This window comes from Astatotilapia calliptera, chromosome 16, assembly GCF_964374335.1.
Source record: "Astatotilapia calliptera chromosome 16, fAstCal68.1, whole genome shotgun sequence".
Taxonomy (NCBI): domain Eukaryota; kingdom Metazoa; phylum Chordata; class Actinopteri; order Cichliformes; family Cichlidae; genus Astatotilapia; species Astatotilapia calliptera.
Window position 1 is genome coordinate 29948298 of NC_137437.1, and position 25694 is coordinate 29973991.

A 25694-nucleotide genomic window follows, 5' to 3' on the forward strand; every position below is an offset into this window, starting at 1 on the left:
CTGAGCACAAAGAGGCATGCAATCCTGGAAGGTAATGAGGCAAATGCTTTTTAATCAAAAGATAAATGGAAAAGTGGGTTATCTAAATTGATGCTGGGATTTCCAGAGGAAAACATTCCCTGATTAACCATGCATGTCGGATTTGTTGAGGCATTTCCATTCTCCCAGAATCTGATTGTCTGTTTTTTTCCCAGTTAGGATTCAGGCTGAATCTTGCTGACATTTTTCTCTTTTTACTCCCAGCCAATATCCACTTCCAGCACACTGCTGAGCTCGTCAAGAACCTTGTGAAAGTTGGAGCAAACTACTCAATGCAGGTGTGTAACCCAGAGATGTCATCACTAGGTTTTTAGAGTGCATTTGGTAGAAAACAATGACCTATGGCAATGATAAATGGCTCAACTGTTATACAGTGTCAAAATAAAATAAATACATTTTTTAAATAAAAGACTTTCCATATTAGGTTGGTTTTTTTTTACAGAATATTTTCAGTATTCTTTGGCCATACCTTGATTTTAACCATTTAATATTCACGGAAGCGTCCTTATTAAATTTTTTTTTAATTAATTAAGACAATTACGAGTAAATTTTCATTTCTTTTTTACTTTGATCCTATCTGCTCTAAATATATATTTTGCATAGCCTCCCTCACACTGACATTTCTTTGGGTATCACATATAAGCTATAAAAATGCAAGTTGATGCAAATAAATAAAGTAGAAAATCTACACTTTGATCGCATCTTGATTACTTCATTTAAAATCCCCTGTGGTAGTGTACCAAAGCACAACTGCAAAAATGGTGTCTTTGTTCAATGAATTATGAACTATGAATTTTAACGAAAAGTCCTGTTTAGGTTGTGTTAAAAAAGAAAGCATAACAGGAGCATGTTGATCTCATAGCTCTGGCATGATTAGTGTTAGGCAGAGCATCTTATAGTTGTCGCTTGACTAGAATAACGTGTGGTGGAGCTCATATAGCAAAGTTGTGCATCCTAAATATAGCACCTGCTCATTATGTAAGGTTTTCTTTAAAATAAGCAGTAAAGATAACTTACAGAGATACAGTCCAAGCTGTTGTCTTTTCTAAATGCACGTCCAGCTTGTTCTGATTCCCAGGAAACTGTGACAAACGTGTGTTGTTCTTTGAAAGTCACTGACATGTCTCAGTTATGCAAAAGCTTCCCTTTGGTGGTGGGTTAGTAAGATTGGGTTGTAAGTTTCAAGTGCAGATTCCAAACAGGAGATGAACCTTGTGGCTAAGAAACCACATTAGGAGGCTTATTCAGCCTCCTAATGTGGCCTTGGTAGGTCTCTAAAATGTGACCGTTATCTCTCAGCTGCCTATATTGCAGTTGGTGCTGCATTAGAGGTACAGCATTAAAAGCAACCTTGTTTTCACTGATGAGGCACTAACAAATTGGCATTTTATGATGCTTCTTGACAAGAACGCATGTGTGTGAAAGAAACAAAATATGACAAGGGTTCAGACTGAGAGAATTGAAGTTACATGGTGTATGTTTTAACCACTGCATTACTAGAAATCTCCTAAGTTGCAAGATTACGTCAAGGATTTTTTCAACGTGCTCTGATCCCATTCTTTTAGATGCTAATGGTGTTGCAGAAACACCAGTGGCTGTGGTGCACTGACGGCAAGATGTCCGTGCCGCCAGTGCACCACAGCAATACAGAATGCTGAGAGACAATAGTTGTCTTACAAGAGTCCATACGGAGGTTGGTAAAGTGGAAGGTAGATGACCATAATTTAATTCAGACCTTTGTGTTTTGTGTTGTTTTTTTACTTTTTCTCTCAGTTGCTGCATAGTTTTAGGCTTTGATTGGGAGGGGTTAAAGTATTCCACTTTATGAAATTAACTCTACTCTGCTATTAATTTTGGCACTTTGTTTAAATGTGATGCAAAATAGGAGGTAATCCCACCTCACTCTGCCCAGAAGCCAGGCTATACAGCAGAAGACGCAGCTGTGGGATTCTAATGGAATAGACAATGATTATATATCACTGCACAAGTCAATGAAATGAAATGTTTGAGTAACAGTACACTTTGAGCAAGAGCAAGTTGTGTTTCTGGCCACCCAGTGAATCGAAGTGCAGATTATGTCGAATGTTATTTTTCTCTTTTAGCACTGTTTTCATTTTTCCTCCACAAAACAGCTGCCCTTTTAGCTGCTAAATACCCCTATATATTAACCAGAAAGTCAATAACTTTGTCTTACTTCTGTTTGGTGCAAAGGAACTAGTCTGTACTGTGTTTTCAAAGCTTTTTAGTTTAGTCCCACTAATAGCAGCAAAGAACATGAGAGGAATGAGAGTGAACAAAAACAATAAGCTAAAAGACACAAAAAAGACTCCACAAACCTGAGATGGTTGTGTGCAATCAAAGTACCCTGAAAGCTGTTTTCCATGTCTTTTACCCACCAGATCTACCCAGATGAGGGACACTTCCTGTCTCAGCAGAGTCGTCAGCACCTCTACACCACACTGACCAGTTTCTACAGGGAGTGTCTGAAGGAGGAGTTGCTACCACTACCCGATGAAGAGGAGGAAGAAGAGGAGTAGGAATGTGTCTTTGGGAGTCAGACCTTTGGCAGAGCTTGAAGAATTTTGCTGAAATCCGTCAAGGCCTTTCGTGTTTGGACCAAGTGTTTAGCCAGAAAAGGACACTGGGGTAGAGCTGCTGATGCTCCCAAAGTGTGTATGTGTGTGTGCGTGCGTATGTGTGTGTGTATGAGCACTCCTGTGTGTGTGTCTGTGTATGTGTAAATGTGATGAAAAAGATAGCTAAAGGACACAACAAGTGACACTCGCATTGCCGGGACTTGAGGCGCGAACTGTCGTCTAGCATAGAGTCATTTCAGTTTTGGGACGCTCAGTTTCTCGGCAAAGCACACTGAAGATCTGCTGCAGGTTCTCCGAGCTGCAGTCATTCACACTTAACCAAGTGCATGGTTCTTTTTCCCCCCTTCGCCTTTCAGCTTCACTCATTCTTGCCATGTCAGTCTCCTTTGTGGTACTGCGACACTTTGGAAGACAAGAACACCGATATACACCTTTGATCTCACTTCTCTTTTGGTTGTTGTATCGTTGCACAAGGAAATGCTCCAGTCATCTGCAAAAATGTTTAGTCACGCAAGTTCACTACAACCTGAGCAGATCCTGAATAAGTGCAATTTCCTGCTGAAACCCTCTGCCATCGCCCACCCTGAATGGAAACAGTGTTTAGAGGTCACACTTTATTGTACAGCAGTCTTGTGTAGACATGTACAATGCCTTATGAGGTTCAACATACTGTAATATTACTTGCTGGCAGTGGTAGTCATCCATTAGCAGTGTCATGTTAACCTATGTCAACTCAGGTCCTCGAGACACGGTGTTGCAGTCAGTTTAGAAACTCTTAAGTTTGGGATGAAGATAACAGGTTTATAGGCCATATAGTAATTTCAGTTTCAGGCCACACTGAAAAAGCTCTCCATCTTAATATGTGATTTGAACCCTTAAATCAAATTGCACAAGTTTAAAAAGGTGTGAGATCATTTTCCAGTGCATCTCCACCAGAGTAAAGAACCATTTCACGTATTTTTGGACACTAAAAGACATTCAAAAAAAGAACTAAGATGGGGAATTTTACAGTGTCAGTAAGGTGTTTGCATGTCTACAGGGAATGTGTCAAGTGTTGCCACATTTTGTACAGTACAATACAGCAGAGTGTGTACATAAATATATTTTTAAGATGTCAGATCTCATAGAAAGTTTAGTCTATGGGGATGGATTGATTTGACCTGGACGTCTTGTACTTTCATTTCTTTTCTGTTTTCTTTCAAGCTGTTGATTTTCTTCTTAGGATGGATTTTGTAATGCTTGTTCTCGTTCTTTTTGCTGTTTTAAAAGGGAAGGGTTGAGGGTTGAGGTTTTGGGGTTATTGTGATTGTCCTCTAGTGATGATTATAAATAATAAATAATAATAATAAAAAATGTAAAAAAAAAAAAAAATGTAAAAAAAAAACTAAACAAAAAAAAAACCTTTGAGTTATTCTGGTGGATTGAACACAAATAACAGAGAACCAAATCAGCTGCATTTGTTTGCAGGACTGAGCAATTCAATCTAAAGTTTCATTTGTTTGTTACCTTGGCAGTCACATTAAAGAGACCCAGTCATCTGTCATGGCCATGGGCTACCTGCATTAATGATTTAGCAGGCAAGATCTTCTTATTTAAAGTCAAACATACTTGCATCAACACTGCATGTCTGTGTGCATTAATCACTGCCTGCACTTACAAGCCTGAATGACCAAGCAGATGTTAATTCTTAAATTTGTAGTAGCCAGCAAAATGTGTAACAGCTATGGTGGTTCAGAGCTCAAAACAAACATTATTGGTCGTTTTTTAAGGAGGAATGCATCAACATGGCAACCTAGCCAGATGGAAGATGTTGTGAAAAGGTCTATTTTAACACCAACAGTGATCAGTAGGTGTTTAACGACAAACAAATATTTCTCTTCTCTGAAAGTCCTGTTAGTCATCTCCTGAAGATGACGCTCCCAATGGAGACTTTGTTTTTCTTTCTTGTCTAATGAGAAAAAAAATCTTGATAACCACATGATGTCAACGCAGATCTAAAGAAAATAATAGGACAACCGAACAAAGTCAACTCACAGTTTTAGATCTTTCAGTTCTAAAGTTACTGGTGACATGGTTACATTTGGGCTAACATCTACCTCTTTTTGTGGACTCTTCACCTGTTTGGTAAGCTTTGAAAGAAGAACTGCAAGGCCAAAATGCATTTATGACATTTTAAAAATTACAGTTTCTGGCTTCTTAAACTGGACTTTGTATTTTCTCCACGTGTCTCTGTGGATTCTCTCTGGGAAATCATGCTTTCTCCCACAGTCCAAACACATGCTCATTAGGTTAACTGGTGATGATAAATTGACTGTAGGTGTAAGTGCGATGGACTGGTAACCTGTCCAGGGTGTAGCATGCTTCTTGACCTATGGCAGCTGCAATATGCTTCAGCTCCCAAATTGGAGAAGCATTTAAGAACAGTGCTTGGTTGCGTGGAACTACAAAGCAACAAGCCAGTGTTCTTCAAGTGCCATTCCAAAGCCCAGATAAATCGGGAAGGTTGGATCAGGAAGGGCATTCAACATAAAGTATTTGCCAAATCAAGAATACAGATCACAAAGATCAGTCAAGGCTTTAATTTTATTTATGTAGGATGAAATCACAACAACATTCCACAAGGTGCCTTGTATTTTAAGGTAAAGACCCTACAATGATACAGAGAAAAACCCAAACAGCAAACAACCCCCCCTCTGAGCAAGGACTTGGCGACAGTGGCAAGGAAAAACTTCCTGTTTAAAGACACAGGATGGGGTGAGGGTGTGTTCAAAGGCAGTGAGAGAAGACATGCAGAGGGTTAGTTTGAGCATTTTTAGCATTTGGCTTGAACACCACCAAAGTCTAGGCCTCACCCTAAAAGAGTAACAGAAGTTAAACATATACTGTGTAGAGGATGAAAAAAAACCTTTTATACACATTCACACAACAAGTACCCACTTTTAAACATCTGCAAACAAACAATAACACTGCTCTTATCAGTCTGAATGTTACTCTCCTTAAACATTTTTTAACTTGAGAAAACAATGTGATCACAACATCAGTTTAATAACTGCAGCACATTTCCACCACATAATATGATGTTTTAAAAGTTCCCAATGATGATCAAATTTCATTTTACTTGAATTCCCTTTCCTTACTAGTAATACTTTGAGAGGTGTGCTTATTTGCTTAACATTGTCACTGTTAGGTACTTTCGGCTTAAAGGTGATTTGAGCCTAAATCAGACTTAATCAGGCTAGCAAAGAGCTGTTACAGAAGCTGCAAATGAAACGGTGGATCTCTGCAGGATGCTGCGATATCTATGTTGATGAACTGTTACTTTAAATTCTGAGTAAATCTCCAAGAGTTTTACCTGCAAAGCCTTGTTGTCATTCAGTATTGGTCTCATATCTAAACGTCTCAGCTGATGTTTAGATGTATCGCTGGGAAGCATTGTTATGGATTCTCATTGGATGCGGCTAATTGGTAAATTTGCAGAACTGGTGCTTCTAATGAACATATCTTTTTGTAAGCACCACTCTTCTTTTCTAAAGGCAATACTCAGAGAGCCAGTCCCACCACATTTCTTGAAAATGTTCAGATTTTTTGACCTTCATGTCTTAAAGTAATGCTGGATTCATGTTTTTCCTTACTTAGTTGAATGGTTTAGCAGTGCTATGCTAGTACAGCAACTGACACTATGTCAGCATAATATAACTGATGATAATACAACTTATAAAAGCTGGAAAAAAAAACCTTGAACTATTATGGAGACTCCCTACTCATCAGCTTTTAATCTGCATGCCATTTGCTATGCTTAGCACATCCTGACAGCTCTGTATGAGCCCCAGCTGCAAAATTGCCATTGATCCAGTCATATCACTCTGTATCGCTGAAGCAAAGGGGAACATTTCAGTGATCTATACTATACTCGTTACATTAGAGTGACCTTGGAGCTTCATGAATATATGCACTGTCACTTTAAAATCAAAATAATCTATTAATGCAACACACAGATCTAAAAATGTCAAGTTTGTCAGTTTATTTGAGCGTACAAATGTTTCCAAGTATACAAATGTCAACTACAGAGGGCAATATATATATATGGTACATGAGATGCAGTTTGTCAGGCAAGTGTAGAAGTGTGAGCAGCACAGGGTTATGGTCAACAAACAATCAGTTTGCTACTGAAGGAAAGATGCAGTATTTATTACAGGAGTTCTGTTGTGGCCAAAGCGCACTGTACAGCATAGACTGCTTATCTTACACATGAACTTTCTCCATTCTCCACTTTAATTTCTTTTCACATTTTGTGGATATTAAACACTGTGTGGAACAGTAAAGGTTCAAGCTGGTCACAAACATCTGAAATTTATTCATCTATTTCTAAAAACATAGATGAAGATATTGTTAAACTAAGAAATCTTCCCTGAATAACACAATTAATACTTTTAATATGTCACATGGCAATGTGCACCCAAATAGCAGATTCATCTTGAACAGACACACAGGTTCCTTCTAACAAAGATAAAAGAAGAAATACAAAAAACTAAGACTCACAGTAACTTCCTTTTTGAAACTTTCATATTAAAGGTTTTCTTTACCTGATTTAAACAGCATGGCTAAACCCCATTTCACTCTCTGTTACATATTGTCATACGATATTTTTGTATTGCTGTGTTTGCCCGAAGCTCAGAAAAGACTATATGAGGTAAAGGCACCTGCAGGAACTGTTTGGTGATTCGGTCTGATAGTGATACGATTTGGTGGATTTATAGGTGATTTTTCTCTGTTCACAGAATGTATTCACATGAATTCACAGTAGATTTCAGGAAAGATACAAAAAAAAATACAAGTTTCTTTGATTCCCTGACATTTGTATGCATTACATGGTACAAACATTCAAAACAGAACTCTAAATGGTAGTATAATATTAACCTATCTTTTGTTTTTCCCCACAACCTCAGATTCACTGCTCTAACTTTCTTTGCATTCCAACAAATGTGAAGGGACCTAATTTAAATATTATAGGTCAGTGGGGTTTTATTAATCATTTTTATCAGGCAGCAGATGTTCAGGGAAACACAACCTCTCATCGCTGGCTCACTACAGCAGTTGCTCCAGCGCACTCTCCATAAAACCACCTTACCACAGGAGCTTACTTGGAGCTAATCATCTTCATTGTACCCCTCCTCAAAGCAGCGGTTGAAAAAGTTCAGCACTGAGCTCAGAAAGTAGTGTTGACTCTTTACTGAAATAATGTTGTGTCCTTCATCTGGGAATATCTAGTCAGAAGGAAATGGAAAGGAGAGTCATTATTTCTTTGTAATAAAAAACATAGAAATGATGTATATTCTAAGTGAAAGAAAGGAGTTCCAAAAACAAAATAAAACATTGCCTTGATATTAACATCATAGTACAGCCAACAAAACTACACCAGCAAATACCAGTTAGCATTGGTAATAATCAGCTGACATTGATGAAAGACAAGAAAACAATGAACGGATGAACTGGTGACAGTATGTTCTGATCTGCGGCTAAGGATCTCCTGCTAAGATCTTTTTGCCATATAGCACAGGGAACCTTCACTTGTCTTGTAGACTCTAACCACTGGATGCGCTCAAAGGACTAACATGCTAACACTATTAGGCAAGTGGTTATAATGTACTGACTAAGCAGGAATTGTGAGAGTTCAGGCTGGGCTACTTGTGTTTTCTCTTTACACATTTGAGCAGAAACTGTTCAGAGGTAACAACATAGCAAACATGCTCCAGTGCTACCCTATGGTCATCAGGATCCACACTCCGCACCACCCCAAATAAAATATGCAAATACAGTGACTATATAGAATCAATCTAAAGTGTATAAAGGAATTGAGACACTCATGTTGAAGAATACAATTACTGTAATAAACTAATTAAAAAATTAAAGGAACACTTTTTAATCAGAGTTTAGCATCAGTTACATTTTATAACTTAACTTTGATATGATATTGATCTGTTCAGTTAAGCAGCAGAGGGGCTGTCAATCAGTTTCAGCTGCTTTGGTGTTTTTAAAAGCTCCTCTAGTGCAACAGTTACTAGAGGGGTCACAATGAGAGGATGGGAATTAGAGAACCCCCAAAATAGTAATGGCTTTGCAAGTTCTTTGGTGTTTTTTTTATGTTTTTTTTTTTTTGTTGTTGTTGTTGTTGTTTTGCATTTGGCTAGCAGGGCACTGCTGTGAATGTATCTGACTAAACAATCAGAAACAGACTTTATGAGGGTGGTCTGAGGTACCAACATCTTCTAGTGGGCCCTGTGCTCACACCACAGAGACTGATTGGCATTTGCTACAGCATTCCAGAATTAAGAATCAGAATAAAAATCCAGCATGATTTTCCCATGGAGATCTGAGGAGTTTTCAAAGTGTTGTGATTTTTTTGTACAATTTTGTTGAGCAGTGGGTGTTAAACATGACATGTGACCATCACGATCATGTTCGGGGGAGTAGCATGCATCTGAGTGCAGGGAGATGGTATATACATTTATTTTAATGACTTTACACCCTCCTGCTGATCAACAGCTGGTAGAAATGAGAGAAACTTGTGGAGCTTGCACATCAGTGCACTCGTAGTGCAGTTGTTTCTTTCTAATTAATAATATTAATTGTCATTTATATAAATTCAATAGTAATGGCTCTTAACTTATTTCAGCACCATGGGTGTTGCCATTAGATTTATTTATTTATTTTTATTCTTCATAGGTCTCTGTGGCTAGTTTTTCTGACAATGTTTCAGTTTGAAATAAGCACTTTCTCATACAGAGAAAGAATCAAAAGATGTCACATGCAGTTTTGTGTACCCAACTAATGCAAATGAAAATCAAGCTGAAGGATCACAGTTTTAACAGACTGGGGGAGATCCAGTAACCACTGCAGAGGCACAAATGCAAGGGGGCATGCCAGGACTTTTACTGAATTATCTAATTATCATCTTATACGAGAAGATGATTTTGAAGGCGAAACCGGCCACACTTAAAACGGATTTTTTTTTTTTTTTATCTTTAACCACAGTTTGTAAAATCTCGCTGACACAAAATAGACTGTTTGGAAAATTATTCATATAAACGTTGCCTAGCATCTGCTCACACAAGCAGCTGTCCACAAACATTGCTTTAATTGCCAAGACCTGATTATCTTGTGCAGCAGAAAGAAACCATCACATATCTGACCACACTGCTTTCTGATATGGACACATGGGAAAGCAGAAGCTTTTGTTAAATGACTTTTCAACCTTCAGAGAATAAAAATAAGAAGGCTGGTTGATAAATTCACAAACACAGCACATGGGTCCGCTCTTGTTAGGGAACTGAAATGAATGTCATGCAGAGAGGAGATGGCAGAAGTCACCTGGAGAGTGTAGTTAACATTTGATGCAGACAGCAGTTTGACCAACTCAGCAGAATGCTGGAAATGAACATTGGCTGTCAAGAGAACAAAGAGTTGCAATGACAATTTACAATGCAATAACTTTGCACAACAACCATTCACCCCATTATGCAGAGCATTGTTAGGAATTCAGTAAAATAAAAGAAATGCAATAGTTAGACTAACACTTACAGTTTTTTTTCCTTTGCATTCATTTTTATGTTAAATTTGCAAAAAAGAATTGTCAGTATGTACTTATTTACAGTTAATTTGGCAGTAAACCCTACTTAATTCTACAGCTACATATCTGCTTCATCATGTTTATCTATTCCCATGCTCACCATCTGCTGTGCCGTGGATAATAAGAAAGTTCAATGGACTTGCAGGTCCTGTGATGTTGCTGAGCAGACTGGAAATCTGCAGGAGACAGTGAACAGTCACCACCCAGTGCAGAATCAGACACAGCTTAACTATATCAGATTTAAATCTAATAAAACAGCTCATAATGTTGAAGCCACTAGCATAAAACTTTGGTTAGAAGACAAGAAACTACATCTTTAAACAGCATCAGTTCCCACTCATAAATATTTATAGCAACTTCTATCAGATGCAACCAAACACAGATGGAAGTGTCAGTAAGCAAGGGTGGATGTACTGAAGTAACAAAACTGTCAAGTGACTGAGCAGCAGAGATCAAAGCTTCCCTTAATGAGTTTTAATTTTGCGCTGCCATCAGCAGAACTTTGTACTTTGCTGATCTTAAACAGAAACTTCAGTTGCAAAGGTGAGAGGAGAGGCAGTTTGGACATCTTAAAATCTGTTTGCATCTGGTGGTGCAGTGCTAGAAATACTGCGGAAACAACAGTTTTGATTTTTCTAGTTCAACCCAGACCAGACCAAAACAAACACATTTTTCTTTTAGTGCCTGCAATGTTATTTATCCATGTAGATTGTTTTTTCATTAAATTTATTGGGCATAATTTAGAAACGCATACACCTGTGTTTATTAGAGCCCATAATTCACACTGCATGACAGAACATAACATAAAGCCAGTAAGTCTAAAAAACTCGCTGTGGACTTTGGACTGTGGCAAAGCATAGACCAAAGCACGGCCATAGAAACATCTAAAACTTTGAGTGATCTAGGAAGCACAGTGGTCTCAATTAGGGCTGGGCCATATTATACCGTTCACGGTAATACCGGTATAATGTTAGGCAACGATAGGAAAATGAAATATCGCGATAGAATATGAGTAAAACGCGCATGCGCAGTGCCTTTGTTTTCATACGCACATGGCCGATTGTTGAGTGAAACAGATGAACCAGAATTGGTTTGTAAAAATGGTGCAACTTCAGTGATGTGGAACTGGTTTGGTGTTTGTCCGTCAGATACACGACAAAGCACATTTTTTTTTGCAGAACATGCAAGCGGCCGTCGGACTAAGATGCCCTTAAATCTGGGAGTAAACTGGGTCTTAAACTCCGTATTCTTCAGGTCAAACGAACACTGCAGCATCACTAAGAGTTAAAAACTGTCTAAATTCTTTCATCTTTAATAAAACGATCAGCATTGCTGCTTTACCAGGTGTAACTATGAAGTTTAACTTCCAGGCATCCATGAAAACAAAATGTATTACATTTAACGGAGTTAGAAGCTAGCAGGAAGCTAGCGGAAGTTAGCTCGCTAGTTACCTAAGCATGATATTGCATGTTCTGACTGAGACATTTCTGAAAAAAATCAAACGTACAGCTCTGCTATCACTTCCAACATAAATGAAGACAGGAAACTAAACAGCAGTGACGTTTGTAGGGTTACTGAAGTTGGGCTAGCTGGTATATAATAATGTGCTACGTGATCGCTAGCAACACAGCTATGTTAGCATAACATAAACAGTGAAGCTGGAGGACGAACACTAACACTTTTCCACTTATAAAAGTTAACGTTAAGGTTCCTCATGGTTAGAGACAAATGCAATCGCATGGCAGGATGCTGTAAAAGGACCAATCTTCAGTCAGGAGAACAACTGAGATAATCCATCCACAATATGAGGTTAGTCATATACTGCAACAACATGGGAATAGAGCAGCTGCCAGAGAATTCAACATTAATGAATCAATGGTACAGAAGTGGAGGAAGCAAGAAGAATGAGTTTAATAAAGTTTGATTTATCTGACTGCTTTGTTTCGCGTAATGTGCCTTATAATCCTGGGCACCCTATGGTCCGAAAAATACGTACTGCACACTGCAGTTTAATGTTGCAAAGCACCTCTTATGTCAGCCCATTTCTACTGGAAATGCCTTTTGGTTAAACTTTCAGCAAGGAATTTGCATTTGCACTGTTACATTTTTATAAAGCTTTAATGTACATAAAAACCAGCTTCTTGTTTAAGTGAAAATAAATGATAGGTTGTCTTTTTGCGCTAGTAATGTTGTGGAGTTGTATTTTGTCTCGCATCAATTATATCGTTGGTTATATCGTTATCGCAAATTTTCAAATATATATCGTGATAAATATTTTTGGCCATATCGCCCTGCTCTAGTCTCAATAACTGCAAAATGAAAGATGATTGAAACTACCAGGACTTTTAACTGTTATAAGGTTCAGACATTGCCAATGAGATATATATATATATATATATATATATATATATATATAAACAAAAACACCCAGCACGCCCCTGCGGGCGGTTTATCCTTCAAGCTCGGGTCCTCTACCAGACGCCTGGGAGCTTGAGGGTCCTGCGCAGTATCTTAGCTGTTCCCAGGACTGCGCTCTTCTGGACAGAGATCTCCGATGTTATTCCCGGGATCTGCTGGAGCCACTCGTCTAACTTGGGAGTCACCACACCCAGTGCTCCGATTACCACGGGGACCACCGTTACCTTCACCCTCCACATCCTCTCGAGCTCTTCTCTGAGCCCTTGGTATTTCTCCAGCTTCTCGTGTTCCTTCTTCCTGATATTGCTGTCATTCGGAACCGCTACATCGATCACTACGGCCGTCTTCTTCTGTTTGTCTACCACCACTATGTCCGGTTGGTTAGCCACCACCATTTTGTCCGGTTGGTTAGCCACCACCATTTTGTCCGTCTGTATCTGGAAGTCCCACAGGATCTTAGCTTGGTCATTCTCCACTACCCTTGGGGGCATCTCCCATTTTGACCTCGGGACTTCCAGGTTATACTCGGCACAGATGTTCCTGTACACTATGCCGGCCACTTGGTTATGGCGTTCCATGTATGCCTTGCCTGCTAGCATCTTGCACCCTGCTGTTATGTGTTGAATTGTCTCTGGGGCATCTTTACACAGCCTGCACCTGGGGTCTTGCCTGGTGTGATAGACCCCAGCCTCTATGGATCTTGTACTCAGAGCTTGTTCTTGTGCTGCCATGATTAGTGCCTCTGTGCTGTCTTTCAGTCCAGCTTTGTCCAGCCACTGGTAGGATTTCTGGGTATCAGCCACCTCCTCTATCTGCCGGTGGTACATACCGTGCAGGGGCCTGTCCTTCCATGATGGTTCCTCGTCTCCCTCCTCTTTCTTGGGTTTCTGCTGCCTGAGGTATTCACTGAGCACTCGGTCAGTTGGGGCCATCTTCCCAATGTATTCTTGGATGTTCGTTGTCTCATCCTGGACTGTGGTGCTGACACTCACCAGTCCCCGGCCCCCTTCCTTCCGCTTAGAGTACAGCCTCAGGGTGCTGGACTTGGGGTGAAACCCTCCATGCATGGTAAGGAGCTTTCTTGTCTTTATGTCAGTGGCTTCTATCTCCTCCTTTGGCCAGCCTATTACCCCAGCAGGGTACCTGATCACGGGCAGGGCGTACGTGTTGATGGCCCGGATCTTGTTCTTGCCATTCAGCTGACTCCTCAGGACTTGCCTGACCCTCTGCAGGTACTTGGTGGTTGCAGCTTTTCTAGCGGCCTCTTCATGGTTCCCATTCGCCTGCGGAATCCCCAGGTACTTGTAACTGTCCTCTATGTCTGCAATGTTGCCTTCTGGTAGTTCAATCCCCTCAGTTCTGACTACCTTCCCTCTCTTTGTTACCATCCGACTACACTTCTCCAGTCCGAACGACAGTCTAATGTCATTGCTGTATAGCCTGGTAGTGTGGATCAGTGAATCGATGTCTCGTTCACTCTTGGCATACAGCTTGATGTCATCCATGTACAGGAGGTGGCTGACAACTATATATAGATACATATATATACATATAGAATAGAATAGAATAGAATAGAATAGAATAGAATAGCCTTTATTGTCATTGTACAGAGTACAACGAAATTGGAGTGCCACTCCCTTGGTGCAAGTTTCAATAATAAATATAAATGTAAAATATAAAAAGTACAAAAAAAACAATCGTAAGTACTCAAACAATAGTATGTACAATATATACAGGATAGCAGCATTAATATAATGACAGTATGAATAGCAGCATAATATAATGACAGTGACGGTATGGAATAGGTTCAATTGTTTTTGTGCTTATTTACTACGGTGATAGCTCTGGGAAAGAAGCTATCCCTGAATCTGTTTGTCCTGGTTTTATGTGACCTGTACCGTCGGCCTGACGGTAATAGTTCAAACAGTTGGTTGCTGGGGTGAGAGTGGTCCTTGATGATATTGCCAGCTCTGCTGAGGTACCGAGAGTTTGCAGTGACCTCCAGGCTGGGCAGAGAGCAGCCAGTGATCTTCTGGGCTGTGTTGATGACCCTCTGCAGTACTTTCCTGTCTGCAGCTGAGCACCCTGCATACCATGTTGTTATGCCGTACGTTAGGATGCTCTCTATGGTGGCTCTGTAAAATGTCACCAGCAAGATATATACATATATATATATATATACATATATATATATATATATACATATATATATGTATGTGTGTGTGTGTGTATTAGAGGTGGGAATCACCATACATCCCACGATACGATATTATCACAATACTTAACGCACGATACGATATTATTGCAATTTTTTAAAATATTTTGCGATATTCAGATTCTGTACATAAAGGTAAACTTTATCAATATTTATTTCATCTAATATCAAAGTCTCACACTCAGTCTCTCATTTCAGTCAGTTTTATTGTTGACAAACTGAACGGTTTGTATTACAGTCTAGTCCAACTTAACTGATTGCAACCATCTGGTACAATTATAGCTATTCTGAACTATGAAATTTATGAAAACTATGCAGCCCCTTCAGCAACAGAAGAATTTGAAAGTAAATTAAAACAAAATATAATTTTACATTAAATAAAAAAGTTTTAAACTTAATTAATATAAAACATGTCTTAAATTAAAATAAGTAAACTGTCATGTTTATTGCTGCCCAAAAAAAAGTTAAACACATTTGGACAGTGAAGGAATGTCAGGATTCTTGCTCAGAAAAAGGATCAACATGCTCTGAACTCAGAGCATGTTCCATTCCACAAAATCCTTTTTTGTAACAAAATATTGATTTCTGCCGTCCCTGTATCGATACATTATTAGCAAACAAAATATCACGATACTACACAGTATCGATTTTTTCCCCCACCCCTAGTATATATATATACACACATATAGTTGACGGCTGCACATAAAAATAGCAACACAAATAAACTTCAGCCACTACTGGAGAAGAAGTGAATTCTACAGCGGCACAAAATAAAAAAAAATCAACACATATTTATTTTTAGCAAAAATTCAGAAAAGGCACAGGGATAATACATTTTTTAAATTCTCCACAATCAGTGTGCACTCACTAAATTATGGCAACAAAATGAAGGTTTTGCAAGCATGGCTTGCAAGTATGTAATCCCTTTGCTGCTGCAAATTGTGGTGAAAACTTGATTGTGATTGACAAATTAAAACTAGTAGGCAAAATTTATAAAAACAGACACACCTTTCTACGATCCCATGACTTACACTGTACATTATAAATTATATACACTGCAGGACTTAACCTAAAGCCTGCAAGTACAAGAAACTCACTGGAGACTTCTCACTGTGCTGAGATAAAGATCAAGGGAAACACAGAAACTGAAACTTTAAGTGTTCTAGGGAGCATCGTGACCTCACTGACTGTTTGGAAACATCGGAAATGTTCAGAGAGACAGGAGTCCAACCAAAGTGAATGATCAAACAATGAGGGCTTTCATAAATGAAGTTATTAGTGTCCAAACATAAAGATTTGAAGAACTTCTCTGCAGAAAGAGGTTAAGGAATGATGACCACCTTAGCAGTACTATACCAGCCAGGTCTGTATGTAGCTACTCTGAATAAAAAGGTGCAGCACGATAGTGCTTAGTGTTTGCTAAATGTAAAGTTAAAAAACAAATGAGAATATACTATGATCTGATCAATCAAAAACTGAACAACGTGTGCCATCAGCTGTTGTTATCAACTATTAATACTTTGATACACAGAATCGTGGTGGAGGTAACTTCATGGCATGGGTTTTCTTCTCAGAGGCAAAAACTTGGAAACTGATCATAACTGGGGAAAAAATGAAGTGCAAAAAGAGTGAAAGTTTGTATGAAAACTCTGAAAGAGATGGAGGGCTGTATGCTGCAAATATAGAAGTAGATTTACAGAAATTCTGTTGTGGCACTGACAGATAACTTGCATGAGGGTTAATTTCATGTGGTTAGTTACTAACTGTGCATTTTTGCACTGTTCAGTGCTTTTTCACACTATGCCACATCTGCAACATCTTTGGTTTCCTACCACTAAACCCAGTCTTGTCCCTTTACATATTTATCACTTCCACTTACCTGGGTAACTTCTACACCATCTGTTCACTTTTGAACCACAAATACTTACAGGAAAAAAAAATTAAAGGGATAAAAAAAAACAACTCTCCCCTTTGAAGTGTTTCCTGTAAGTATTTGCTGTTAATGTGAAAGTTTTAAATCCCGTCATCAATCTGTGAGTGTCTGCATTCAGTATTCTTGTATTTAGTATTAGAGTTGTGACATAAATAAGAATTATTAGCTAGATATGAACATGTTATATGGAACATAATAACCCAAAAACCCACCACTAACATACAAGTGTACCTGGTATTTGTGGTCCTCTCTTGCTGGAAAGCCAAAGTATTTCTCAGTGAAGGCAGACCCTTTATCGAAAACCAGAATAAAACTGTTAACAGACATGGCATTGTTGTTGTTTTAATTAACACATGATTAATTTAATATTACTTCTTCACTTCATGGTGGACAAATGGTGACCATTAATAACCAATCTTACTGCTCAGTGGAACCCCGACTTACGAAATTAATTCGTTCCCGAGGGTCTTTCGTAAGTCGAAAATTTTCGTAAGTCGAAGCACCCATCTCGCCTTTTGAGTGAACGATAGGCTATAGGCTAATAATAGCTAACAACACTCGAGTGAAACAGCTAAGCGCGAGTACGAAAGCAAAGGGGTTGTCACATGATTCGGAAGGCATTGTGGGCATTGTAGGCATTGTGGGCTCAGCCAATCACAGCCAGCGGATTTCGTAACACGGGCAAAACACGGGCAGAAATATTGCCCTTCAGTGCCTTCATAACTTGAATTTTTCATTTAACGTGGTATTCGTAAGTCATAACTATAACTAGTGACAATATTATTGTAAAGTCTTGAATAAGCTTACCATACAATCTCCAGTTTGTTATAGGAGTGACAGCAATGCCACACCTTAACACAGAGCTGTGGGAAAGGACCAGGAGTGTGGACAAGAAGCCTCCATATGCCTAAAAAAATATAGAAAACAATGTTTTTGTGAAAAAAGAATTAAATAAATAAATAAATTGCTAATTTTTATGCGTGTTTTAATTTCAGTTAAAGAGGCTGTTACCTTTCCATAAACTCCAACTCTGTTGGCATCAATATAGGGCAGCTTTACCAGATGCCTGAAAATTAAAAGAACATTAACTAAATGTCATTTTGTACGTAGTTTGTATGTAAATATTATCTGTACCAATACATACTCGAGTGCTGTGAGCTGATCGTGAACGTCAACAGTTCCCAGTCTCTGGAAAACCTCGTGTAAGATCCTCTGACCCTGGCAGCCACTGCCCCGCCCATCCAGATGGGCCACAATGACATCATTGGAACTGACCAGAACAGAGTCCCAGCTCAGGGAAAAACGGTCACTCACAGCCTGACCACCAGGGGTGCTGTCACTTTGGAAGGCAAAAAGAGTTTAGAGCGCCAAAGTTTTCATGAAAGGATGCAAAATAAACTACAAAAATTGAAGAAATAATAACAACAACCATTATGTTTTAAACACCTAATGGCCTATAAAACATTACTCTTATACTCTTCTGGAGAGGAGGGCGGTCCCTATCTTTAGGTTGGGATTTCACTGTAGTCACTGTATAAACTCACTCTACAGTTCTTAACACTTCAACTGAAGCAGTAAGGCCGACAATGAGGCATTCTCAAAGTTGTTAAGACAAAGTTACGTACAGGACAAGTAAAAGTGGGTACTCCTTCGCTTCATCCAAAGCTATCGGGACGATTAACTCCAGGCGAAGTGCTGCAAAATAAATCAGTGTTCAGCATTCAGTCCAGAGGAGATTTTGGTGAAGATTCAGAATAAATTTTTATATGCAATGCATGTACATCTATCCCTCAGACTACATCAAAGCTCTGTGCGCTGCAAGGTCAACACATCATTTTTTGGTTAATAAAAGAAATGGGAGAAGAACTGAGACTTTAGAGGTCAAGGCAGGTAGCACAAAGCTGGTATTTGAAAAGATTTACATTCATTTTAGCTTTAGTACATCCTTTAAATGGTACCATTTAATTCAGTTGACAATCAAAGACCGCGTGACTTGAGTCACCTAAGTGGACAGTGCATGGAAGTTTTCTCTTTTTTCTATATAATATCATAATGTGTGATGAGGTCATCAAAGTTTAATTTGATAAATAGAATACAATAGATTAAAATAGAATAGAATAGTCTTTTATTGGTATTGTACATGTACAACAAAATTGTGGGTGCTCCATGCCAACCGATCAGAAATAAAATATAAGCGCCAAGACAGCAGGAATAAATAACAAACAGCAGAAAAATATACAAACTAAAGGAAGATATGTAAAACAAGACAAAATGCACACACTGGAGAATAAAGTGCTTGTAAATAGTGCAAAGGACTTGGTCTGAATAGAGTCTGTGTGTGAATGGCCTGAGTGATCAGGGTTACTCAGACCATGGCTCAGATTAGTAGAGTGGGTGGGCAGGTGTAGTGTGTGGGGGTGGTAGTGTTTGTTACCAGTCCGAATGGCCCAGGGAAAGAAGCTGTTTATAAAACCTGAGGTGTGGGGACTGAATGACCTGAGGTGCCAACCAGAGGGCAGTGGGTCAAATAGGTGGTGGGCAGGGTACAAGGGGTCTCCTGTAATCACCCTTATTTCCTAATTATGTTCCGAGTCTGGGGACATATTTATTATGGATTTTACACATATATGTAAACAGAAGGAAGGAAGAAGGAACCAGCCCAAGCAAGATGGTGTAGCTCTTCATTGTAGTATCCTAAATTGAACATCAGAGGAAGATAAAATATGACGGGGAGGCAGAGAAGGCACCTATACTTATTAATTGGACAGCAAGCAACAGCTAAAACACCTGATAATTGACCCTTATCACCACCATCACCAAGAGAATAATGCACCAATAGAATAAACCATGCTAGGATGCAAACAAAACAAGAGCAAAAGAAGAAAAACAGGAGTTCAGTAATACTTTTGGAAACAGCTCTTGGAGTGTAAATGATTGAGTGCCAATGCTGAGTAAGAAGCTAAATACATCACATTTCTTCCCAATTTAGGAGGACAAAAGCTGTTATTTGGTAATGCTTGCCGTTTTGTGATGCGAGTCAGTGGCGGTCCCAGCCTGTTTGGCGCCCCGGGTGAACACTCCCTCTATCTATAATTGAGTGATCTGCATATATTAGTGCTATTTCTTAATTGTGTAAAATCTGTAATATAATGGATTGTTTGGAGTTTAGTCTGTTACTGTTGCTATTTTTACCATTTCTTCTTGGAGCAACTGTAACCCACATCATTTCCTTAGGGATTAATAAAGTATTCTGATTATGATTCTGATTGTTTCAGGATACATGATTCTGATTGTTTCAGGATACATGATTCTGATTGTTTCAGGATACATGACCTGCCATTATCCAATGGCAGGTCATGTATCCTGAAGCAATCACCACAACATAACCTAATAGACCTATACGTTAGTTCACAGATTCGCTTTGTCTAGGGTGTATTTCTATGTAGTGTGTGAATGTGCCCATATGGAAAAGATATATATAAATCTTATAAAGTTTTTATCTGTCTTGTATGAAACTTGTATGAAAAGCACATATAAGATCCCTTGAAAAATTATATAATGAAACTTGTATGTTTTGTATACTTACTAAAAAAATATATGAAAGTAATGAGAAAGTGGCCACTTTCATGAGTAAATCATGTATGTTTTTACTCTCTCGCGCTCACTTTTCGCATACAGAATTTCGAAAAAACATTGGTGCAAATTATAACTCTGTGTCATAATGTCTGGTGTTTTTGTGTTTGTTGGTTTGTTTTTATTTTGTTTTATTTTGCGAGTTGGTTATTAGATGCTGCTCCAGCCAGTCAGTGAATCCCCCGCCGCCCCGCCCTCTCCTCCCTGTGCTGTAAGTACCTCACAAATGGAGGGCGCCCTTACTCCCAGCAAATGTGCGATAGAAAGCCGATCGGTGCCTATGCCATTCACAAAATGTGCTGGCTGACGTCGGGGCACCATGAGTACGAGCAAAATTATTATTTTTTGCCGATGCCCGTGATGCCGCCCCCCACCACGATGCCGCCCCGGGCAACCGACCGTGTCGCCCGTATCAAAAACGCTACTGATGCGAGTCATGTATCATCCATCACTAATTCTCTAATTTGACAGACACTGTTAACATGTTTGACAAGTTTCAGGCAAAACAGTACACTTTTTTTGTTCCTACTGCACAATTGGGCAACTACACTAAGATTAGAGTTGGATGTCTCGAGACCGGTCTTGAGACCACATTTACGTGGTCTTGGTCTTGTCTTGTTCTTGTCTTGGTCTCGGATCCCTCGGTCTTGTCTTGGACTTGCCTCAGATCGACATAGTGGTTGGGAGATTTGGAGTCAACAGTATCCATGACACACAACGTAACGTTCGATAATGTGTCATGCGCAAAAACATCAGCTCTAAGAGCCGTGCTTAGAGAGTGCTTTGTAGTGAATCAGAAGAGTCAACTCCCATTGAACGAGAGCCGGCTCCTCACTTAATTTCCTTTCGCTGCTCAGCTCTCACACAGTGGCTCAGCTATGCTCCAATCCCTCCATATTGTGGCCAATCACATGCGAGGATATAGGATAATATCATTATGTGAAAAACAGAGAGGGTGAGAGACGCGACAGTCAAGTGGAGCGTGCGTCTGTGCTCTCTGTAAGTCAGTGAGACAGTAGACAGCGGTGAGGAAGGCTGTGTGAGTGCATCGCAAAAACACATAAATATGCCCGACACCCATAAACGAAGCAGCATCTGGCTGAAGTTTAAAGACTTTTTTTTTGTCTTGGCCTTCGTCTTGACTCGGTGTGTCTAGGTCTTAGTATTGGTCTTGTCTCGGTCTCGGTCTTCGTCTTGACTCGGTCTGTCTAGGTCTTAGTATTGGTCTTGTCTTGGTCTCGAAACCCTCTGGTCTTGGTATTGTCTTGGTTTAGGCGGTCTTGACTACAAGTCTAACTAAGATAGTCTGGTAATACATTGTCCTCTGATGGTGAACATTTTAGTTAACATTTGTAGAAGACAATCACAAAAATAGAGACTTAGGAATATTTTGATGGCAAGGAATTGCCAAAAATACTCATAAGAATCGGAACTTTTATGTAAATAACGAATAAATTCTTCTTTTGCCACTTTGCAGGCCAGTTATCCATCCATTCATCAATAGAATTCCCAAGCCAAAAAATTCCAAGCATTTCAGGCCTCCTCACATTGGAGCATGTGTGGAACACCTGACCTTGGAGGGATCGAAGAGACATCCCTGTCTGATTTCCAAACTACCTTAACTCACTCAAATTCTTGAAGTGGAGAACAATCACCCTCAGACTGGCTCCACTACAGACAGGCATATTGGTGGGCTTGAGGAGATCCTAGAACTATTCCTTCCAGTGGGAAGCTATGCCATCAGTTCAACTTCCACTATATACAGTATATATACATTGTGGGTGGGAAGTATTGTACAGCATTCTGGCACCTCCTTCAGGTAGTAGGGCCACAAGAAGGCTGGCCCTTGTGGCTCATATGGGCTGAGCCTGGCCCCATGGGCTAAGGCCCAACCACCAGCTTGAGCTCCTCCCCTGGGACTGGCTCCATTGTGGGGCCCCCAATCCTTTACCATACCTCTTCCTGAATCCGGTTGTTCAGTTTGACGTCACTATCAGTGTCTGGACCTAAACTCCGCTGCAGGTCCATATATCAAACGATCACTATGGCATCACTGAGAGTTGAAAAGCTGTCTAAAGTCTTTCATCTTTAATAAAATGATCAGCGTTCTGCTCTACCAGGTGTAACAATTGAGTTTAACATCCAGGCATCCATGAAAACGGAATTTATGACATTTAACGGAGTTAGAAGTTAGCAGGGAATTAGCTCGCTAGCTTCTATCTAAATACAATATAGCATGTCCTGACTGCGGGATTTTGGAAACAAATTAAAACGCACAGCTCTGTTATCACTTCCAGCATAAATGAAGACAGAAAACTAAAAAGCAGTGACGTTTGTAGGGTTACTGAAGTTGGGCTAGCTGGTATATAATGATGTGCTACGTGACCGCTAGCGACACAGCTATGTTAGCATAATATAAACAAGCTAACTTTTTTTCCACTCGATAAAAGTTAACGTGAGTGTTCTCGGTGGTCAGGAACAAATGTAATCGCATGGCAGGATACTGTAAAAGGACCAAACTTCAGCCAGGAGAACAACTGAGATAATCCATCCACAATACGAGGTTAGTCATTCATATACTGCTGCATGGGCTGGGCTGTAGTTACATCCTAAGGTTTTAAAAACTGAGCTTAAATAAATGATTAGCGGTAATAAAAGCCGAGGGAGGTCAACAGTGATCACTGACTGTTTTAGGAGCTTTTTGAGATCAAATAGAAGAAAATACATAACATTAAACATGTTAACAACACAAAAGCCATATTAAACGCAGACTACTTTAGGCCCGGAAGTAGGATTCGTCGCGTCATCACTGAACAACCGGATTACACTTAGTTTGGCTCTTCACTTACAAACAATTTGCCTTGGAAGACTCTAGCATGGGCAAATTGCCGCCATGAACATAGCTCACTAGAGTACACAAACCTCTTCACTTAAATAAGATGGTAATTTGTGATGGGAGACACAAGTAATATAATACGTTTTCAAATTCTGGTGCAGTTATATTTTAGGTAATATCATTTGTATGACAGCACATGAGACAGAAAATATTTTTTATGCAAATTTACATTGTGTTTATTTTTGATAAGGTATTCAGATTTTCTGTTCCCATTCTTCCTTATTCTCTCATCCCTGAGAAAGAAGAAGCGGTTTATGTGAAAAGTAAGCCTGTGATTTTATTTCTGTTTAGCTTTTTTACGATGACAGGATTCCCATCTGACTCCGCTCAGAAGTCCTTAAATATGTATCATGTTGCCTCTAATAGTGAACACAGACTAGAGAGAGGGAGCCATATGGTGAGCCGTCCCTTCTAATTGATACAATATAGGGCTGTGCTTATGATTTCAGGGCTGTTTCATAATCACCAAACAAAGCTCTGCACCTGTTCACTCTGGTATGTTTATCCTAAAAAGATCTTAACTACTGAGCTCATGGGGATGTAATTTGCTGGAAACTATCTCAGTTATTGCTTTACATGCTGTTAAGGAAACAAGTTACAGTTACCCTACCTCTTCAGTGTCAGACAACTGAGTTTCCTGAACTTGGATGGAGCAGAAGAAGAAATTTGTTTTTCCAAGTGTTGTTATTACTCATTAATCGTCATGGGAGAAAATGTTAGAGTGGAGTGGTGATAAGAAATGTCTACTCATGCATACACAGACAATGAAAAACCAAACAAAAGCTCAAAGATGAATCTGAACAAATCGTTATTACAAATCACAACTTTTGCACATCATTAGAGAGGAATAAAGTTTCTTACCAAAGTTGTTGATTTGTACAGTTCTTCTTTCCCACTTGGGTATTGTCCTGTTTATCAGTGCATTTTTTAATTCTCTGTTATTTTCCAGAATCTTGTGCTCTGCTGGATGACAGCACAAGAAGAATTACTATTACTTACAAGAAAGCAACAAATATAACATCTATTAAAGAAAGCTTGTGTGTGTCTGCTAATTACTAGGAAAAAGAAACTGAACACGTCAAGAGTACCTCATTTAAAATCTTATTGACACTTATAATTATACCAAGAACAAGAAAATCAACAATATGTCCTCCTGTTCCTTTCATGTGTTTAGATGAAGAATGTTGTTGTTTATCTAATCTTACAGTGTTTCTAAATACACTGAAACAAACACATTTTCTTTCCTGACATCTAATTGTGACCACTCTGTCAGCTTAGTAAAGAATAATTTTTGACATAATATCAGCAGACAGACAATCCTTGAGTCTGTCTGTCAAAATTACAGTTTTAAACATTACAATAACCTTTATTTCATCTTTATTCCAGATTCTGCACTCTTAAGTAACATATGGTTGTTGTCCCCACACATGCAACTGACCAATCGTGTTGTTGTGATGTCTTAGAGCTGTGACGTCTTGGAAAAAGATGATTCTCTTTTTTTTTATTGCTTCTTGAATTGATCCTGCCAGTTTCATGTAGAACGTTCTACTGTCAGCATACATTATTGAATATTTCTTAATCTGCCTGTGTTCGTATTTGAGTCAGTAGTTGAAGTTTGCTGTCATGCTATCTGGTAAAAACGTAAAGTAAAAAGGCTTTTAGAAGTTATATAAAAATACTAAGGATCTGAGGATACAAAACAACTTCTTTTCATGGCATATCTACATCATTTCATGACACACTCACTTTAGATAAATCTGTTTGACATAAATTTTCTACAGTTTCTAAGATTCTGCTTAGTTCTCAGTCTTTTTCGAAGTTGCAAAGCTATGACATCACAATGACAGTTGGAGTGATTGTCCTGAATACATGATTCATTCACACTTTGAGGTCCAAGTAATTTAACAAGTTGTATTAATTTCTGTGCACTTTGAACAGTGCACTTTGGACAAATGTTCCACTACATAAAAATGTGAAATGATAATACCAACTCTCAATCTGGAAGTCTGTAGTAGCGGAAGAAGTTGATCATTCCCCAGAGGCTGTTCTGAGTGCCTCTGATATACAGTGGGGCAAAAAAGTATTTAGTCAGCCACCGATTGTGCAAGTTCCCCCACTTAAAATGATGACAGAGGTCAGTAATTTGCACCAGAGGTACACTTCAACTGTGAGAGACAGAATGTGGAAAAAAAAAATCCATGAATCCACATGGTAGGATTTGTAAAGAATTTATTCGTAAATCAGGGTGGAAAATAAGTATTTGGTCAATAACAAAAATACAACTCAATACTTTGTAACATAACGTTTGTTGGCAATAACAGAGGTCAAACGTTTAC

At 39.1% G+C, this 25694-nt stretch overlaps 2 protein-coding genes across 8 annotated transcripts in view; one reads left to right on the forward strand and one right to left on the reverse strand.

The window, feature by feature from the left end:
• Window positions 1-4202, forward strand: part of dpp10 (dipeptidyl peptidase like 10) — a 255610-nt gene extending 251408 nt beyond the window's left edge. For all 6 annotated transcript variants that reach the window (XM_026143890.2, XM_026143891.2, XM_080291154.1 and 3 more), the window contains 2 exons: window positions 244-317; window positions 2439-4202. In XM_026143890.2, coding sequence (XP_025999675.1) covers window positions 244-317; window positions 2439-2576 — 212 coding nt within the window. In that variant the 3' untranslated portion in view covers window positions 2577-4202. The remainder of the gene's footprint in view (window positions 1-243; window positions 318-2438) is intronic.
• A 998-nt stretch (window positions 4203-5200) lies between these two features.
• The window catches only part of LOC113007388 (inactive dipeptidyl peptidase 10), a 434773-nt gene continuing 414279 nt past the window's right edge, over window positions 5201-25694 (reverse strand). Inside the window, exons 18-26 of one of the 2 annotated variants that reach the window (XM_026143896.2) lie at window positions 24220-24318; window positions 18455-18524; window positions 17974-18168; window positions 17841-17895; window positions 17637-17736; window positions 17061-17119; window positions 10364-10439; window positions 10005-10078; window positions 5201-7900 (exon numbers count right to left, since the gene is read on the reverse strand). In XM_026143896.2, the coding sequence (XP_025999681.1) occupies window positions 7784-7900; window positions 10005-10078; window positions 10364-10439; window positions 17061-17119; window positions 17637-17736; window positions 17841-17895; window positions 17974-18168; window positions 18455-18524; window positions 24220-24318 (845 nt within the window). In that variant the 3' untranslated portion in view covers window positions 5201-7783. Of the gene's footprint in view, window positions 7901-10004; window positions 10079-10363; window positions 10440-17060; window positions 17120-17636; window positions 17737-17840; window positions 17896-17973; window positions 18169-18454; window positions 18525-24219; window positions 24322-25694 lie in introns of both variants that reach the window. The other variant, XM_026143895.2, reaches the window with a different exon arrangement.